At 34.8% G+C, this 18,980-nt stretch overlaps 2 protein-coding genes across 5 annotated transcripts in view; both read left to right on the top strand.

The window, feature by feature from the left end:
• The first annotated feature begins 681 nt into the window (after positions 1–681).
• On the top strand, positions 682–11,540 carry LOC140755182 (uridine phosphorylase 1). Its single transcript, XM_073090401.1, has 7 exons — positions 682–787; positions 2,363–2,486; positions 2,996–3,145; positions 4,268–4,453; positions 9,926–10,061; positions 10,432–10,625; positions 11,394–11,540. The coding sequence occupies exons 1-7, from the start codon at positions 684–686 to the stop codon at positions 11,493–11,495; spliced, it is 996 nt and encodes a 331-aa protein (XP_072946502.1). The 5' UTR covers positions 682–683; the 3' UTR covers positions 11,496–11,540.
• Positions 11,541–15,898: 4,358 nt separating this feature from the next.
• Positions 15,899–18,980, top strand: part of Mctp (multiple C2 domain and transmembrane region protein) — a 218,147-nt gene continuing 215,065 nt past the window's right edge. For 2 of the 4 annotated variants that reach the window (XM_073090395.1, XM_073090388.1), the window contains exon 1: positions 15,899–16,161. The gene's annotated coding sequence lies outside the window, so the exon portion shown is untranslated. The remainder of the gene's footprint in view (positions 16,162–18,980) is intronic. The other 2 variants (XM_073090389.1, XM_073090387.1) reach the window with 1 other exon arrangement.

Raw genomic sequence — 18,980 nt, 5'->3', positions numbered from 1 at the left:
ACTAATTGGTCTTTTAACCTAAGAATAAAAAAAGTTTACTTTTAGTTATATCGATGCCTTTTTGTTAAGAAAGTGTATTTTAATTTAAGAATAAAAGAAGTGTTTATTTTTAGTTTCGTTTCGGATAAAATAAGGAAAAAAGTGAATTATTTTACATACCGTAGCATGTTTTTATCTTACAATACGGTATAGAACACGATATATTTTTAAATAACTGAATATAAATAAAAAATAATATCTAAAGGTCTTCTTATCATTCAAGTTGTGATATCATAAGTTGTAATTTGCAGACAATTTATAAGTTGTTATTATTATATATATTATTATGCTAATTGTGAAGATAATATCAGACGGATAGAGCCAGAGTGTGTATTATATTTAGCACATAGAGATGCGTGGCGAAAAAATGTAAGCCTATACCTTAGCATACGATAAATAATAAATAACATAAATAGGTAAATATCTAGGTAAAATAAAACATTAATACAAAACACAAAATGTAGAGAGAACGAAGTTACTTAATAGATAAAAGTTACTTTACAATTGTAGACAATAAATCGTAAAATTAATTAAAAAGAAACTTTAAATTTATTTTTTAATTTTTTTTTATGTTATAAGTAATTTTATCCCTTATTCTCTCTCGTACTTGTTATCTTTTATCTTATTTTTCTTCTTTTGTAGTAATGTGTGACTGCGACTACATGTTTCCCTCTAACGACGAGTGGGAGAAACATTACGACAATTGTAAGCTGGTGTGGGAAGAGCTTTATGATAGGACGTGTCCACGGTAAGAATCTACATTTTTGTACAATTACGTAAAATTAACTCATTTTATGTTAAATGTTTATCCGGGACTTTCAGTTTTTTTTTTATAATATAGGAGTAGCAGACGAGCATACAGTCCACCTGATGGTAAGTGGCTACTGCCGCCCATGGACATCTGTAATCAACCCCAGATAGGATTATATATTCCTACCTGAGGTCGGCCACAGATGCGCCGCTAACCCTGAGGACTAAGCTGGAACGCCTCGGAAAAAGTGTTAGGCGCTGCTGTGTTCCGGTTTGAAGGGTGTGGTAAGGGATACATACTTTTCCAAGGCATCCCAGCTTAGTCCTTAGAGGTAGCGGCGCATTTGTGTCCGACCTCAGGTAGGAATATGTAATCCTATCTGGGGTGGATTACAGACGTCCATGGGCGGCAGTAGCCACTTACCATCAGATGGACTGTATGGTCGTCTGCTACTTCTATATTATATAAAAAATGCAGTATAAAATCAAATGAAACCCATTATATTTCTAAAACAAGTGCAAAGTCGTGAGTCAGTAACTCATAATTATTTCAATTGGCACTGATAGTTATCTTGATATGTTAATACTTTATTTAAGTGCAATTATAATTGACACGACACACACTGGACACTTAGGAATGTACTTAGTGTATTTAGCACAGATATATGCAATTATTAGAATGTCTGTAATACGGTAGTCCGCGTAAAACTGCTAGTAAGCTCTGAATATAGACATGAATCGCGTCGCCATAGCAAATTGTATGACTACACCTTTATTTTTTTCGTGGTGAGACCCTTCATGGGTTCCTCTCAGCTGAGGGCAGTGAAGAGGATTGTAATGTTGTAGCAGGTTCTTATATATTGAGAGGCGTGTTTATAGGTTGACGTCTTTATTGTTACTAACTTAATACTACTCTAACACTAACTTATATAACATAAGGCTCCGCTCTACACCACACCTCCTGGGGCATCCAAACTTAAGTTTAGAAATTTGATTTTTTAACTTAAACTTTAAAATTTGATTTTTAAACTTCAACTAAAAAAATAACAAAAGAAGAAAAATATATTGTAAAATCCATATTGAAGTTGATGTAGAACAGGCCTTCTTAGACATAAGGTAATAAATGTAATTATAAAGTAATATAACATATTTAAGAGAATAAACATAATTTATAACCTTATGATATAAAACTTACAGTTACAATTATATGCCGGACTCATAAAGTTAATGTAAAATACTTTCAAAGTATTGAAAGTTATTGGATTCATCGGTATTATAAATGGTCGACTTTTTTTTTAATGCAAAATAATAAGGTCTAATATATCAAAATAGTGAATGCAATGCAATGCAATTAATACTACATAAAAATATAATCATTACATCGTATACTATGCTTTGAATAAAAAAATCCACACATTTACATATGATATCATAATAAGAATCATATAGTATTGTCTCGCATTTATATTTTTGTATAGCGTTTTTTATGTTCCATTGTCTTCTAAATAAACCGTTATCATTGCATCATACATTTACTTTTAAATAATAAGTATCTCTTTGTATTTTATTTCAGAAATAACGATGGCACATTACGCCTTTGTAATGCAAATCTTTCAAAACTAGAAACCGATTTCCTTTATCATCTGGGTTTTGACACAAAGACCCACAATCTCCCAGCTCTATTCGGAGACGTAAAGGTGTGTTTTATTTCGTATATTGCATTTAAACATAGATATTCTTTACAATGAATTCTATTTTATTATAGTGCCTTTGTTACGAGTATATACCTATAAAAATAACAACTAGAGATTTATCACAAAAATAAAAAAAAACGACTGCTGAAGAATATAATCTATGGCCGCTCCCACAATATAGATTTTTCCTATGTATATAGGAGTAGCAGACGAGTATGCAGTCCACCTGAGGGTAATTGACAACTGCCGCTCATGGCCATCTGTAATCAACTCCAGATACTATAGATTCTTACCTGAGGTCGGCCACAGATGCGCCGCTACCCCTGAGGCCTAAACAGAAGCGCCTCAGAAAAGTGTATCTTCATTACCACACCCTTCAAACCATAACACAGCAGCGCTTAACACTGCTGTTATCAGGCAAAAGTATTTACTTTGGCGGTAGCGGTGGTTCCGCCGGAATCAAACTACAAAGGGTTCTTCTTCATAATTATTATGTGTATCATTACTTTCAGTTTGTCTGCATGGGTGGAACGAAACACAGGATGCGGGATTTTGCGAAACACATAGCTAAAGAACTCAAGATAAAGTCCGATTTTGCAAATATGACAAAACAGTCCCACAGATACGCTATGTATAAAGTTGGTCCTGTGTTGTCTGTGAGCGTGAGTATACTTTTTAATTTTTATTTATTAGACTAATTTTATATGACAGACTTTTCCTGTGTTGTGTGTGCTATGCACACATACAGATAAAAGCATAAACATTCACACAAAGAACCAGAAATCTAAATTTATGATTTCGACATCTGTCTGGTTGGGAGTCGAATCCGGAAACCACTGCATGACAGACCGGTATGGTTGTTATTTTTTCTGTTGGTTTTTACGATAGAACAAACTTTTGCCCGCGGCTTCGCTCGCGTTACGAAGTAATAGCTTCATCAAATTGATCAAAATTCTTTCTTAGCGGATGCCTACGGCATAAATCTACCTGCATGCCAAATTTCAGCCCGATCCGTCCAGTGGTTTGGGCTGTGCGTTGATAGATCACTATGTCAGTAAGTCATCTTTGAGTTATATATATTTAGATAATGAGCGTGCAATCCAGGTGATAAGTGGCCATTGATGTACACGAACACTTGTAATTAAATAATAGGATTAGATTTCAACGTCAATCCGGCGACGGGTGCATATCTACTCTTAATCTATCTTTACCAATTTTTGCGTGGCAAATATAATAAAAAATTGTACATTGTTTGCATACCTAAATTGTCAAATTTCATTGAATTGAATTGTGGAGTTGACAAAATTTGATTACGATTGATTATTGACCAACAAATTTACATTACTAATGGGCGGAAGTCTCATAATTTACGAAGTTGCCACTAGATGGAGTTAGCAGTTAAAGCGGGGTTAACGCAATTAATTTGAATAAAAGGGGTATACATTTAAGGAACATTGCAGAGTATCTTGTGTAGACTCATTATTCCTGAAAGGCTATTTTATATAATAAATGATTCAATAACAACTATATTTTTTTATTTTCTCTGACAATCCATTCTATGACATCTTATTCTATAAACAGTCTTATATCCTTCTTTCTTTTATGTTTATAGTTTCCCGCTAGATTGCTACTCTCCAGCAATTAAATAGACTCTTATGAACATAAAATAATTAAAAAAGTATACTAATAAAAATATACCTTCAATTCAAACTTACATTTTAGAGGGCTATATAACAGTGTTTTGCAGAACTATTCGACGTTAATAATTCACGTTTTAATTGCAGCATGGCATCGGCATTCCATCAATGACGATTCTTCTCCAAGAAGTATTAAAGCTATTGCACTATGCCAAAGCTAAGAACCCCATCTTCTTCAGGATAGGCACGAGTGGTGGACTAAAAATACCCCCCGGATCCGTCGTGATATCGTCGTGGGGTATGAATGGGACTTTGCAGAAGACATATGATATTGTAAGTGTTATAGTTTTATGTGGAAATATAATGAATTTATCTTAAGTATATATAAAATTCTCGTGTCACAATGTTAGTTTCCGTACTCCTCCGAAACGGCTTTACCGGTTTTCACCAAATTTTATATGCATATTCAGTAGGTCTGAGAATCGGCTACTATCTATTTTTCATACCCCTAAGTGATAAGGGTTGTTCACCCTTAATTTTTTTTTATTTATATGGCAACACAACCGGGTATTCGAGAAAATGCGGTGAAATTTTCGAAAATTACCAAAAATAACAAATACCAAAACAGTCATATTTGTCAAAACGTTAAAACTCATGGTAAGGGTACTGAACACTGCAGCTCATGAATAAGGTGGACTACATGCTCGTTTCTACTTCAATCTGATAAAAAACTGTTGTAATAGATTTTTCGAAGATATGCGAGTTAGAAATTAATCATCACTTTCTTAAACGCTAAAGGAAAATATCGTAAAAAGTAATGGATTATGAAACTCTTAAACCATTAGTGAAATAGTAAATTAAAATATTTCTTGGTAGACTATGGAAACCAGCAAATAATTATAATAGTAATATGAACTCCTTACCAAACGGAAACGCCATTAATTTTAATGAGACCTTTTGTTTTATTTGGTTTAAGCTTTAGCCCTTATAATTAAAATACGTGTTGTTTGTTAATTATACTAAGTTTTAACTCGGTTAAATATTAAGTGGTGAAAATCCGGGATCTTATGTAAGCTAGAAGGTTCTCCATATTTTTAAAGTTATTCCACAGATTAATAAATAGTTACTACGTAAGTTATTACTACCTATTCTGAGGAGTTTGGTAAATTTATGATAGTGATTTTTTTGTAACGACAAATAAATAAACAAACGTGTCATATGTTTTATGTCTCTCACACGATAATAAACTCATTCGTATTTGTGTCTCACACGCACTTTGTTATTACTATTAAAAACTGAGTATATGCACGCCTTTTTGTTCTTTTTTTGTTTATAAAATATATTCAAAAACTTACATTTCATTATATTTGAAGGTGGTAGGACTCTTTGTGGCTCGACTCCGGCGGCACCACCGCCACGTGCGCCTATTTCTGCATAATAACAACATAAGGGAGACACATTTTTACGAGGCGTTCTAGCTTAGACCTCACGTAGAAATGTAAGATTTGGGGTTAGATGTCCATGGGCGACAGTAGCCACTTACCATCAGGTGCACTACATGATCTGTTACTCCCATATTATGAAAAAAAAACACTTTTTCGTTTTATGTTTTTTTAATACACCCAAGAAGTATCTTTAATACACCCAAGAAGTATCTTACGTGCCTACAAAAATAAGTACATCTATTTTTATCTATTTATCTATTTTTCGAATATCGAGACTTCATAAAGTCTTTACTATCGCGCTAAAATCTAACTTTTGTTCTATTGTGTCTGTTCCTAGAAGATCAAGTTTCCAAACGGAAGCTAGAGTTAGAGTTGCCGGAATGAAAACTATTTTGAACTAAATAGATCTTGCGTTTCGATGGATTTATAGAACTTGAACTGTTCTTTGAGATTCTAGTCTGGGCTATGCAGAGTTATGTTATATTCTAGAATGTTTAAATTAGTTTGTTATCTTCACAGACGTAGCTTTATCTTTTCTTGTCATTATTATATCTTTATTGAGCGGCAGGAGGGAGAGGGAGGTGTCTAACAGCAGTGTTTTAGACGAGGATGGCAGATTTTTTTTCTCTCTGTACAAATGCCATCGAGCATTATTAGTCTTTAAATTTATCTGACAAAAAATAAAAAAAACATGTCTTGCTGTAAAGAAATTTTCTTTTCTTTTCTAGAGGTGTTCCAACTTAGCCTTCAAGAGTAATTAATTTGTGACCGATCTCAGGCAGCACTTCTGTTCCATTTTGAGTTCATTACAGATGTGCGGCACTAACTATACCATATCTGGGGGATATGTTTCTCTGTTACTTCTATAGATTAGTAAAGATACTTCGCCGCCTTGAAATTGAATGAAGCCACAAACGGCTTATTTTAGTAAGTTCTTTTTTTGAATCCTTGACAAATAAAAACATTTTTAGAGAAAATTTACGAATAAATAACTAATTTACGTACCTAATAATTACGTAATTTAAGTAATAAATAAATAATTATTTCAAATATTTTAGGGACATTTTAGCACGGAGACGTGACAAAACTTTTTTACGCAACTATTTCAATTCTCAAAACTGGGTACATTTTCTTGTTAGGAGTGAATAATCTTTACTAATCTATGGTTACTTCAAATAAAAAAAAATCCTAAGACGAAGTCGTAGTCTTTACTAGGTTTAAATTCAATGACTCATTTACGCATTAGGAAATAGGGTACGCGTAAATAAGTGAAGTAGGCACTCGTGTCACGCAATTTTCATTTTTTAATTCCCTTTGCGTGTCGATATGCGTGATATGAGGTCATCAACCTTTTGAGTAATCGCGATACAAGTACCGTAAACAGTAACATAAAACAAGGAGAGGGAAAATAATTTTCCCTGAAAAATATTTTTCGTGAAAATATTTTCCGTGAAATATTTTCCTTAAAAATATAATATTGTTCAGTTCGCGAACGCTTCAGAGATGTTTACAGAGACCGAAGGTTACCGAGATAGCTCTTAGAATTCTGAAGTTTATCGAAATTTACTTTCAGAACCTAGATTTTTTTACTAGAACCATTTTTACTAGCTTGAGGTATTTTCACCAATGTGGATTACGGCATGGAAGATTATGCGTGACCAATAAGCGTCAGCAATAAAATGGTCGGCAAGATGAAATAGTCTTTTTATTTGTTCGCTCAGGTTGAGTACAACCATTATCATCATCATTAACCCATTACTGTCCCACCGCTGGGCACGGGTCTTCTCTCATTATGAAAAGGATTAGGCTATAGTCCGCGGATTGTTTTATAAATCTCTCAGGTATGCAGGTTTCCCAACGATGTTTTCCTTCACCGTTTAGCAAGTGATAATTAATTTCTAATACGCACATAACTTTGAGAATGCCGCAGAGGTGCCTGGGATTTGAACCTCGGACCCCTCGATCGAGAGGCCGAGTTTCTTAACCACTAGGCTATCATTGCCTCGTTGAGAATACATGTGAAGAGAGATGTGAGATTGTGGATTGTGGTGTGTTTGAAGGTGGTAAAACCCTTTGTGGTTCGACTTCGGCGGCACCACCGCCACACCTATTTCTACCTAATAACAGCAGTTTTAGGCGCTGCTGTGTTCCGTTTTGAAGGTTGTGGTAAGGGAGACAGACTTTTCCGAGGCGTTCCAATTTAGTCCTCAGGGGCGCATCTGTGGCCGACCTCAGGTAGGAATATCTAATCCTATCTGGGGTTGATTACAGATGTCCATGGGCGGCGGTAGCCACTTACCATCAGGTGGACTGCATGTTCGTCTGCTACTCCTATATTATAAAAAACTGTGAAGACAGATTAATGCTGATCTGTGTGAAGCATGCAACCAGCACAGAATTTGTCATGCTATGCAAAATTACCTGTTTAGTATGCTGAAAACGTCTCGACCTCGCATTTGCTTGCCTTCGAAATCTATGGCACTGTTAGCTGATGCCATCTACTTTGCACCTGAAATAGTAGGGATCGGTTGCACCGAGGGCCCATTTAAGGTTTGCTATATAGTTAACTATAACAATAATTTTAACGATAGCGATGCAATGTAACAATTATGTGTTGCACCAAGTTATTTGTCATTAACTTCATTAGTGTCATTGTCACCACGATTTTTAATGGAGTTAACATGTATGGAAGTTGACAAAAACAATAAATTTAATCGACCGAAATCTACCGGTTATTGTAAAGTGTTAGTTATGACGTCATCTCAACCGTAACTAAAATAGTATTTTTTTTAGATTGCTATGTCAGAGGTTGGCTACAAATGTGCCGCTACTCTTGAGGACTAAGCTGGAATACCTCGGAAATCTATGTCTTCCTAACCACACCCTTCCAACTAAAACACAGCAGCGCTTAACACTGCTGTTATAATCCGAAATAAACTAATGAATTGTTTAACCGTAGATTTAGTGTTTGCTTAGGCTTTTGTTAACGTTAAAGTTACATGGTGCCACCTTAAGCGTTGTTCCAATTGCAATTGTAATTTCCAATTTTCGTTTTCAAAAGTCCCGTTGTTGCAGAACTCATTCCGTATCTTTTGTTTTCTATTTGTATTTGTTGTTCAAGTTTCACAAGAGACTGTGAATTTTGTTACTTTAGTTTTTAATTTACAAGTCTAATTTTCTTGTTCGTATGGTAGATAATGAACCAATATACACTATTAAATAATAAGTACACATATAGTCCGCGCTAAACTGCTAGTCTGCTCTGAAGTTGTAGCGAGCAGGTGCAGTCATACAATTTGCTATGGCGACGCGATTCATTTCTATATTCAGAGCGGACTAGCAGTTTTACGCGGACTCTACTTGTATAACAGAAGAGCTGGCAGTCCATTAGAGGGTAGAATTGATCAAAATCCTTTCTTAGCGGATGCCTACGTCATAACATCTACCTGCATGCCAAATTTCAGCCCGATCCGTCCAGTGGTTTGGGCTGTGCGTTGATAGATCACTATGTCCGTCAGTCACCTTTGAGTTATGTATATTTAGATGGACCATGGACATCTGCAATCAACCCTAGGCAAGATTAAATTTAAACTTGAGATCTAACACAGATGCGTCGCTACGCCTGAGTAGCTTAACGCTGTTGTTTTAGGCAGAAATATGTGTGGCGGTGGTGCCAACGTAGTACCTAGGTATTGAAAGGCAGTGTCCCTGTAGTTCCGGGACCAGAATAGGGCTACGGCATCCCCTGCCTGTCGTAAGAGGCGACTAAAAGGGGGCTTCCGGGGTTGCCGGCGGCAAGAGTCGGAGGTCAAACCGTCCGTAGAGCCCGAGAAGGACGGCGGCATGTGTGGTCGCATGCCGTCGTAAACACCAGATGTAAGGGAGGAGCGTAAAGTGCTCCCCTCAGGGCAGAGCCCGACCAGGGCATCGCGCTCGGAGGACTCCGGTTGTGTTCCATTGGAGATCCCGGAGTTCTCCACCAAGCGCTAAGGACGGCCACCGGGGGGGTTTTAGTGCGGTAAAAATCCCACATAACCCGGCGTCGATACCACGTCGTCGGGTACCTTTTGAAGGTTTCTCCCTCGAAAACAAAAAAAAAGGTATTGAAAGGCAGAAATGCTCCCCGTTAGAAATAATAATAATAAAGGACTGAGATGGTCACCTGATATGTAAGTTTACCCGGCATCGATAGGTACACATTCTACCGTGAGACAGAATTGCTTCATTCTAGAAATAATAGAATAAAGTGTGCTTTGGTGCTTCTCCAGTCAAACCCTACTACATAGTTCCACCACATTTGCATGCTTTAAACTGTAACATTTTAAATTTCGATTTCTTTATTACCTTTTGAATATTTTAGCCAATCCTAGGAAAAGTGAGGCAAATACCGTCGTTTTTCGACAAAAGGCTGAGTCAGGAAGTACAGAGTCTTGCTTCAGATGTCGGCTTCGGGACATACATCGGAGGCACTATGGCTGCTGATGATTTTTATAGAGGTACACAATATTTACAATATATTTTTCTAATCATAAATGTGTTTTTTAATGAGCCTTTTACATTCATTTCTCGTTTATCATTGCTTCCCTGAATTCAATCCTTATAAGAGCAATACAGGTGGAACAATACAGGATGTACCTTTTTTTAAATGAAATCGCTTAATACCTGTCTGGGAAAATTAGTTACATTATTAAAATTTCTCAAATGAGCAATTCCTACTTAATCATAGGGATAGCAATGTGTGACCTTAAATAGGAATATAATTCTATCTGGGTTTGTCGTTAGAATATGTCTATCGACGTAAGTTGTCACTTACCATTATATGGATTACTTGCTTATTTTTCAATATAAAAAAAACGTTATTTTTAGGTCAAGCACGCCTCGACGGTCCTATCTGTGACCACACCGAAGACGAGAAGTTAGAGTTCCTAAACACTCTCGCTGAGCTCGGCGTGAAGAACATAGAAATGGAAGCAACAGCGTTCGCAGCGTTAACGAGCGAAGCGGGCGTGCGCGCGGCCGACGTGTGTGTTACGCTCCTTAACCGGTTGGAGGGGGATCAGGTAGATGTGAAGTCTTTGTTATTTACTAATCATTTGGAGGTTAGAGTTTTTCAATATTAAAGCAATTGGTGTGAAGAACATAGGAATAGGATCGACAGCGTTCGCGGCGCTGACGAGCGAAGCGGGTATGCCAGCAGCCGACGTGTGTGTTACACTTCTTAATCAGTTAGAGGGGCTGATAATATGTCTGGGGGAGACATATTCTCTATCTGAATTTTTTGTTGCTGTTTTTTTTATAATATAAGAGTAGCAGATGAGCATGCAATCTGATGGTAAGTGGCTACTGCCGCCCATGGACATCTTTAATCAATCCCAGATACGATTAGATATTCCTACCTTAGGTCAGACACAGATGCGCCGCTATCCCTGGGGACTAAGCTGGGACGGCTCAGAAAAGTATGTATCCCTTACCACACCCTTCAAACCAGAACACAGCAGCACTTAACGCCGCTGTTATGAGGCAGAAATAGGCATGGCAGTAAGCCATTGCGTTTTGGTTTGAATTATAAGGCATATTGAACACTTCATTGTATACCTTTGTCAGGATAATAATGCAATATCAATTTGTTATTTTTATTTTGTAGAAGATTTTTTGATATTATGATCATGAAATGATTAAGTATGAAAAAATGCGAAATGAAAAGCTTGTTTTTGAAAAGTTTTACGATAATTCATAGGAAAGTCAGTTTAAAGGAACATAAAGTACTCGTACATTTTCTTACTTATACGTTTTATTTTTTACATTGCATGACATTTTATTTTTCTCAGGTATCAATAAGCAAAGCAACGTACGCTGAGTACCAGGTTCGACCCATGCTGGTGGTCGGAAGGTATATTACAAAGTATTATGTAGATAAACTAAAGAGATAAGGAATATTTTAAATGTTATGAAAATAAAAATTACAGTTAAAAATATTTATGCATATTTATTTATTAACTATACTTTTTTAATTATATTGGAACAAAAACGTGCAACCCCGTTACTTATGTGGCGAGTTGTTACTTATATTTGTATTCATCAAGAGATGGCGCTACGGGAATTCTGAATCAAACTATCCTTGTTCGTATTGTCTGTAATTAATATTCAATCTGTCTATGTTTTGCATATCAAAGAAAAATATTTGATATTTATTACTACACATCGTCTTTGGCAGGTTAAAATAAGATAAATGTATTAATAATAACGGGCGTATATATACATATGAATTAGTTACGATCCGCGCGCCTTGCCTATCTAAAAATCTCTCTTAATCAAGTCTATCAAAGATAACAACGCATTTTGATGTGAAACATCTATAGCCGCACGTAAAACCGATTTCTGGCATGGCGACGCATGACGTGGCGACGCGCCGCCACGGCATGCGATGGTATATATACAGTCTATATGCAGTAGTGTGTACGGTGTGGCGACGCGTCGCCATGCGCAAAAATCGTAATATTTTATTTTATCATTATGACATATTTAGTTCCTATCACAATATGTTCTTTTCTGCATATTACTTTTACAAAATAATGTCGATGTTTCACATCTGCCAGGCGTCCCGTGACGGCTCACATTGTTTTTTTTTTCTATAAACCCTTTTCATTAATGTTTTTGGCAGTTAATTAAAATGTGGTTACGATGCGGATAGACCCCTCTTTGTATAATCATCAGTATGGAAATCGAATTACCCAAACAATTTATCCTTTTCACTATGGATATAGGAATAGGTATTATTTTAATATTAATTGAATAAAATATGCATATTAATGACGAATTGAAAAACGATTACTAAAATATATTGGTATATATAATACCTAATTAGTTTTATGGTAACTAATTAAATTTATTTTATTTTAACGAAATTTGTGCTAATAAACAAAATCGGAGCTCACAAAATGCTACACAGTAAAATAAACAGAAATTTATCTCTTCACATGAATATTCATTTAGGATTACGGATTTAAAACGTAAAATGTACTACACAATCTGAATTGAAAATTTAAACTTAACATTTATTTGAAAACTTTAGTAATAATTACTCGATTTTATTTTAAAGTCCATAAAACAATTACAAAATAATACATTAGTTTATAATTTAATATCACTATTTTTTTAAAAGAACATTTTATACGGTCCCTTGTATACATTAGATTTAAAATTTGTGCTAAAGTTGACAGAACTCTTTGTGGTTCAACTCCGGCGGCACCACCGTCACGCTTATTTCTGCCTTATAACAGCAATGTTAAGCGCTGTTGTGTTCTGGTTTGAAGGGTGTGGTAAAGGACACATACATATGCGAGCAATTCCAAATTATCGGTTTCAGGTAGAACTGCTATTTAATATGGAGACCACCTACCATAACGAGGACTACATCTTCTACTTTCTCTTCTTTCCTCATTTGCTATTTAATTTAAATTTAGTCTAAATTAATTTAACTCTTAATTAATTTTAGTTTTACTTAATTTAATTTTAGTCCCACTTAATTTAAAGTTTAATTATAATTAAAAAACTCCCAATAATTGAAATAAGTGATCAAGCTTCTATGAAATATTCTGATTCGAGTATATTACGATAGCATTCAACCAATCCATTTGTTGATTCCAATCTTCCCTTTATGGAATATGATCACGAAATCTGAAACATAATTGCGAAGAGTTGAAATTGAAATTGGAAAGTTTCTGCAAATCATTTTCAGATACTGAAACGGTACAATGAACAGGAAATATTGAATTTTCATTATATTTTGTATTTCAATGCCCTTTTCGTAAATGCTCTCAACTCCATATACGGTTTGTTGGTTTCGATTTATTTTCCTGTTAACGATAACGACACGAAACTATTTTTATGAATATGAAGTTTCATATTAAATTACTATACTCCTTCGTATTTTATAGCATACTAGCTGACCCGACAAACGTTGTGTTGCCATATAAATAAAAAAAAATCAGGGTGAACAACCCTAATCACTTAAAAGCAGGTAGTAGCCGATTCTCAGACCTACTGAATATGCATATAAAATTTGGTGAAAATCGGTAAAGCCGTTTCGGAGGAGTACGGTAACTAACATTGTGACACGAGAATTTTATATATAAGACGAGCTTTTGCCCGCGGCTTCGCTCGCGTTACGAAGTAATATTTTCATCTCCTATTTTATCCCCTTGGGGGTAAAATTTATCAAAATCCTTTCTTAGCGGATGCCTACGTCATAACATCTACCTGCATGCAAAATTTCAGGCCGATCCGTCCAGTGGTTATGGCTGTGCGTTGATAGATCACTATGTCAGTCAGTCACCTTTGTGTTATATATATATAGATTATTGAAATCTATTATGACATTAAAACAAAACAAATAAACGGAACCATTGATACTTTATTTCATTCATTGAGCTTATTTCTCCTCCGTCAGAAGATATTTATTAAAACCGCTGCCGTAAATAATATAATTGTTCACTGAGTTAATTGAATTCTTAGGATTCAGGTTTGAGATGAATTAATCTTTGTATTCTGTTACATTGTCTGTGAATTTAACAAATGAATTTTAGCTTAAATTGTATGAAATCAAATTAACAAGATGCTTTGTAATTTTTAAGATGCACGATATATTATTTAATTTTGAAGACTTTGCGGTTTGACTTTGGAGACACCACCGCCACACTGCATTCTGTCTTTTAAAAGCTGTGTTAAGGGCTGCTGTGTTCTGGTTTGAAGGATGTGTTAAGCGAGATATACTTATGCCAAGCTTTACGACTTAGTTCTCAGGTGAAGCAACGTATCTGTGAGACTGTGGTCGACCTTAAGTAGAATTATAGACTTAACCTTTTTTTTATAAAAAACTTGCGGCCTATCTCTCCGGTTGTGTTCCATCGGAGATCCCGGAGTTCTACAACAAGCGCTGAGGACGGCCACCGGGGGGGTTTTAGTGCGGTACAAGTCCCACATAACCCGGCGTCGCTCCCACGTCGCCGGGTACCTTTTGAAGGTTTCCTTCTCGTAAACAAAGAAAAAGGAACCACTTACGGCTTAAGTGGACTGCATGCTGAGCTGCCACTTCTTTGTTATAAAAATGTTTATAAGTACAAAAGTGATGATATATAGGCTCATGTATGTGAATCAATAATCTATGTTAAGCATGTAGATTACTGAATAGGGTGTGGATATGTGTTTAAATTAGGATGCTCATATAAAAAGTATTACTACGCCTGAAAACTAGGTAAGAAATTTTATTAAAGATAGTTAAATAATTCAGTGCTGTTATAAATTCAAAGTAGCTAAACCAAGAGGCGCTCTGATTAAAAAACAAACAATAAAATTATATAAGGAATTTCAAGAAAAGTATAAATGTGAAAGGAAGCCAAGTTTGATAGAAACGACATTGGAGGTAGACGGAAAGCTGAGGTGTAACGGATGCCAAGGCACATAGCAGTTCCTTTTGTTATAGCTGTAGGAATGTACGCTGTTCAATTTACTTACAAAACAATTTGTTCATTTTTTTGAAGGAAAATTTCTAACTAATAACTTAGGAACTAGGATTGCTTTGTTCGTGCAATTTGGGATTCTAGATTAACATCTAAGAATGATTAATTAAAAATACATATATACATTTTGAAATGTAAGTGAAATATTTTTTATTTTTGGGGGGATCAAAAGCGCTTTAAATAATTTCGTGTCATACGCACACTGACTGTTAAAGTGCTGTTATGTTTTTTCGAACTTGGCTGACACACTGTCGTGTGTCTAGGTGTAATTCTAGATTTTCTCATATTCTGGCAAACAAAGACAAAAGGTATAATTTATTCAGAACTAATCTGGACTAACCTGGTTAGTTTAGGACTTTGTACTGAAATATAATTAATTTACATAGTTATGTAGACTTAGTTATTTAATTTAAGACAATAGTACAGATAATTCAATACTAACAAAGTTAATCACTAAATAGATTGCATTTTAAATCTTTATTATTATTTTATTAATATATTAAACAGTATTATTATATTTTTTGCCATAAAATTATATATTGGTTGTTACTACATACATGAATTAAAAAATATATATATTGCACAAGTAACACGAAAAAATACGGTTCAGTTCTTTCTGTGGTTGAATTTTAAAATTTGAACAGTATCAAAAATGTACGAAAATCCCACATTTGAGCAGTACAAATGAAAATGACTCACACATACATAATTCGCTATAGCCGGGTTTATGCGCAGATACCTTTTCCCTCCAAATCGCTGCTACGTCAGTCCGTAGCATTGCTTCGTAGCGGACGGAGGGCTACGCCGTAGCGGGTTACGAGCCCCTGTCATTTTAATCACAAAATTATTTATTAAAAGTATTGTATTACAAGAAATCGACTAGTGAGTGCATATTAATGTCAATTTTGTGTATATTTTTGAATAGAAAAGTTAAAAAAGTGATTTGTGTTGTGTTTTTGGTAGCCGACCTAATCGTCGCGTGAGATTACTTGGTGGAGTGTGAAATTTTGTGTTTTTTTTATAAATACATGCAAGTATTTTTGTGTTAATGCCTGCGTGCGGATTGGAGCGATGGCGTGTAAGTAACGAGGTATTTAATTCCGTTTTTTTCGTCGTTAACTCTGTTAAGCCTTTTGTACAATGTTTTACATAATGCGTGTAGTAAAAACGTGACTTCTGATGCTAAATAACATTAAAATATTCGTTGCACGTCATATATTTCTTCGAGATAAGATTTTTTATGAAACCGGTATACGGTAGTCATAAATGAATTTTGTTGAAGTGACATAATACTGTTATATGACAGAGTATAGAGGAATTAAACTATAAAGCATTTTGTTCATGTATATTAATTATGTATATTAAATAAAAAGTATCAGTTTTCGCATTTTATTATGTTTTGATAACGAAGATACATACATCATACACGTGGTTAGTTGCTTGAGCTGCATGGTCAATATCAATATCAAATGCTGTTGACAGCAAATGCAATATGAATTACCGTGTCATATTGCAAGTTCAAAGTCATTGTTATGGTACGATGATGTTTAATACCGTGACAATATATTCACTATTGTCGAATATATATCCAATATCCGTTCATATGATACCGTTATCATTAATCTGCCTAAGTAATCACACTACCGTTAGTGTCATTACTTAGGCAGATTAACCTCTAGAATTCAGTGGGTCGTAATATTAAATTATATCAAGTTGCAATATGAATAATCATTTATCATATTGTGTCTGCAAATTTGTATCCAGGTGATATTGATGTCAAATATTTAGTCAGTCGTAACATTAGTGTCAACTTCAAATTTAATAAACCATCGATAATCATAATATATTACGCTAGTAAAATACCTGAAGCATATTGACGCCGAGTTGACTGAGTCGTAAAACTATGATGTGATCTAAAAATAATATATTCATATTGCTTCGACAATATCGTTCCTAAGTTGTAAAACTATCGTTATTGCTAGTTTAAGGCAGGAACAGATGTGGTTCATGTAAGTGCAGCTGATGTATGAAGAGTCTTATATGTGTAAGTTTAAGTTTCTTATATGTGTAAGAGTCTTATATGTGTAAGTTTAGCTAAGTGGAATAAATTTCAACTCTCATTCCGTACGTATGAAAGATGGTACTAGTATTGTTTGTCAGCAGTTCTTGTATTTCAATGGAATGGTGCAAATTTTAGCAACCTTCCACGGCGGATTCCTTACATATGAGCTGACCATATTAGACGTGGCGACACTTTGTGATTGACTTTGGATAGAGTCCTGTGTCTATAAATGGGAGATGTTAAAGGGCGACAGTGACTGATTATTGTTAGATCAACTGTAAGTTGGGTTCCTACTACTGCATCGATCTTAAAAGACCCTATATCAACGGTACATTCTAATTAATTCAACTCATTATTTATTAATTCTTACAAAAATGTTGCTGTAAATGCATAATAAACGAATTTGATTTGATTTGCTTATTTTTTCAAAGTCATGTATACATTTGACAGTTAAGTTATATATCTACAGTAATGTATGTATGGAATGGGGCCGTTACCATTTGCATAATTTAAACACAAAACACAAAATGGTCTCAAATACTTATTAAATAACATTGATAATAAAATATACTCGACTAATGAAATGATATAAGCAAATTTTCGGGACACATTTTAAGGAAATCTTCGAGGCAGAAAAATTCTTTATAATTCTTAAAGGTATGTAAAATCTACCATGCTTTACTTGGCCACCATCGCAACCCCTTCTTAGTACAAAAGATACTAGTAATAGGGCAATAGTCACATAAATTATGTCTCAAAAACATTATATTTGCAGGAACTGGAGGTTTTGCGACGTAATGTCGAGATGCAAATGGTATATTCGATTATACATGCTTATAAGTTATGCATGTTTTGAATACTAAACAGGCTTGACGAGGTATTACTCCGGCATTAATAGTCTGGCACACACATATGTATATATATACAATACACACATAAACATAGATATATGCAAATTCACACATACATTCTCACATTTACTTCTGCCTTATCTTTGCTGTGTTTTGTTTTTAAGGCGTTTTTCTTACGTCTATACCAGTGCTCTGTTATTATGTAGAAAAGGTACTGTATCTATATTTTTTGAAGTTATTCTTTTTTATTTGTCAAAATAATATATCAAAAGTTATTATTGTAAGAATGAATACGGGATCTGATTTATTAAAACAACTTCAGAGCTGTTTTTACTTCTTATTTACACAACTGCCGAAAAAAGTTTATTTTTATATGTTTTACCAGAGTATAGTCCGCGTAAAACTGTTAGTCCGCTCTGAATATAGAAATTAATCGCGTCCGTAGTAAATTGTATGACTACACCTGCTCGCAACAACTTCAAAGCGGACTAACAGCTTGGTGCGGACTATACTACATACCATAGATGCTTGAACTATGAGCTATAATTCACAATGTCTATGATTAAAGTAAGTAAAGTGATAAATTAAAGTACTAACGAATTATTTTCCGACAAAGTTTGAAGACTGAAATAAAAAATATCAATCGTTCAACCCGAACACTGCCAACTTATACATTTGTATACAAGAACGTTTCTGCAATTTTTATAGTCGGTATTCGCTCTACGAAGTTTATCTGTGACAGTCAAATCTTCCGAGATCATATGACGGAGTGAATACGAACTCGTTTATATTCTGCAGAATATTGCACGTTGTACGACAAATAAAAGATTCCTTGCATTCGTAAAGAAGGGTGAAGGTTAGAGTTGCAAACGAATGCAGTCCAACCGATGGACATTTATAGTTCGTGATAAGAGTCTGAGGTCAGCCAGAGTAGTTGCTACCCTTGAGGACGAAATTAAAATGCTTCGAAAAAGTGTGCTAGTA

The sequence above is a fragment of the Epargyreus clarus genome, unplaced genomic scaffold (genome assembly GCF_041222505.1).
Source record: "Epargyreus clarus isolate Ecla_fem2 unplaced genomic scaffold, WU_Ecla_fem_2.2 ptg000032l, whole genome shotgun sequence".
In the NCBI taxonomy this organism is placed as follows: Eukaryota; Metazoa; Arthropoda; class Insecta; order Lepidoptera; family Hesperiidae; genus Epargyreus; species Epargyreus clarus.
Note: the sequence above shows the minus strand (reverse complement) of the source record. Positions and strands in the feature narration are given on the sequence as shown.